The 936-nt window shown below is 50.0% G+C and overlaps 2 protein-coding genes across 2 annotated transcripts in view; both read left to right on the forward strand.

Annotated features, from left to right (window-relative positions):
- Nucleotides 1–893, forward strand: part of LOC119585587 (vegetative cell wall protein gp1-like) — a gene marked incomplete in the record, with an annotated part of 1,240 nt that extends 347 nt beyond the window's left edge. The window contains 1 exon segment of the mRNA XM_037934255.1: nt 1–893. Within this exon segment, the coding sequence (XP_037790183.1) occupies nt 1–216 (216 nt within the window).
- Nucleotides 528–936, forward strand: part of LOC119585540 — a gene marked incomplete in the record, with an annotated part of 8,462 nt that continues 8,053 nt past the window's right edge. Inside the window, 2 exon segments of the mRNA XM_037934165.1 lie at nt 528–571; nt 761–845. Coding sequence (XP_037790093.1) covers nt 528–571; nt 761–845 — 129 coding nt within the window.

Here is a 936-nt window from a genome sequence, read left to right on the forward strand (position 1 = left end):
CTGAGGCCAAGCCCCCAGGAGCCCTCCGAACCCTCGCTTCCCGGCCCGTCGCCGAGCCGCCCTTCGCCGCCCATCCACTCGTCCTCGCCGGGCACGTCCCCGCCGGGCCCCGCCACGCCCAAGGAGGAGCTCGTGACGTCCGAGGACAACGCGTCGCCGGACCGTCCCTCCACTTCCTCCACGCAGGAGGAGAAGGACATGTGGAGACCCTGGTGAGGCGTCCCCTCCAGGCAGCTCCTCAGAACACGTCCCTCTCCCGCTGGACGCGCGTCCGAAAGTGCCTTCGTCTTACCTCGTCTTCCGCACCGTCCAAAAAAAGTGCCTGAACAGAGCGAGACTTTCGTCCGAATCTCCAGGAAGAAAATGGTCGCTCCCTCCGGCCGGGGGTCGAAGCCGCTCCTGTTCCTCTCCTTTTGCCAACCGAAAGCAAAGCAGAAACGGCCGTCTGTTCCTAATTTCATCCCGTCACCGGTTACTCTGACACAAGTTCCAATTACATTATAATAATGCGAGGAAAAAAGCGAAATATGCTGCAGAGATCAAGAGAAACTACACACCAGAAATCAGACAGGTCCTGTGAATTAGGATCATATACGAAAAACAGATTTTTTTCACACACAAGCCCAGTGCCAATTGCCGTGTACTTAAGTCTTAAGTTGTTACTTCCGAGTGTCTTTTATATATATAAAACGAAAATGGATAAAACAAAAATATAATATAGATTTAAATAGTTGTATATAGCCCTTAGTGAACTGCGTAGTACAAATGTACCTTCAGTATTCATTGTAGACAATAGATATGTTAAGCAGTTGCTGATAGATACCTTAGTTGGCTTGCAAGCCAACGTACTGTTATTTCTGTGATATTTTAAGAAGCAAAGTCTCTAAATGCCAGGTCTGGGTATTCTTAACCTTATCTTAAATGTGCATGAGCGGG

This window comes from Penaeus monodon, chromosome 20, assembly GCF_015228065.2.
Source record: "Penaeus monodon isolate SGIC_2016 chromosome 20, NSTDA_Pmon_1, whole genome shotgun sequence".
NCBI classification, from domain to species: Eukaryota; Metazoa; Arthropoda; class Malacostraca; order Decapoda; family Penaeidae; genus Penaeus; species Penaeus monodon.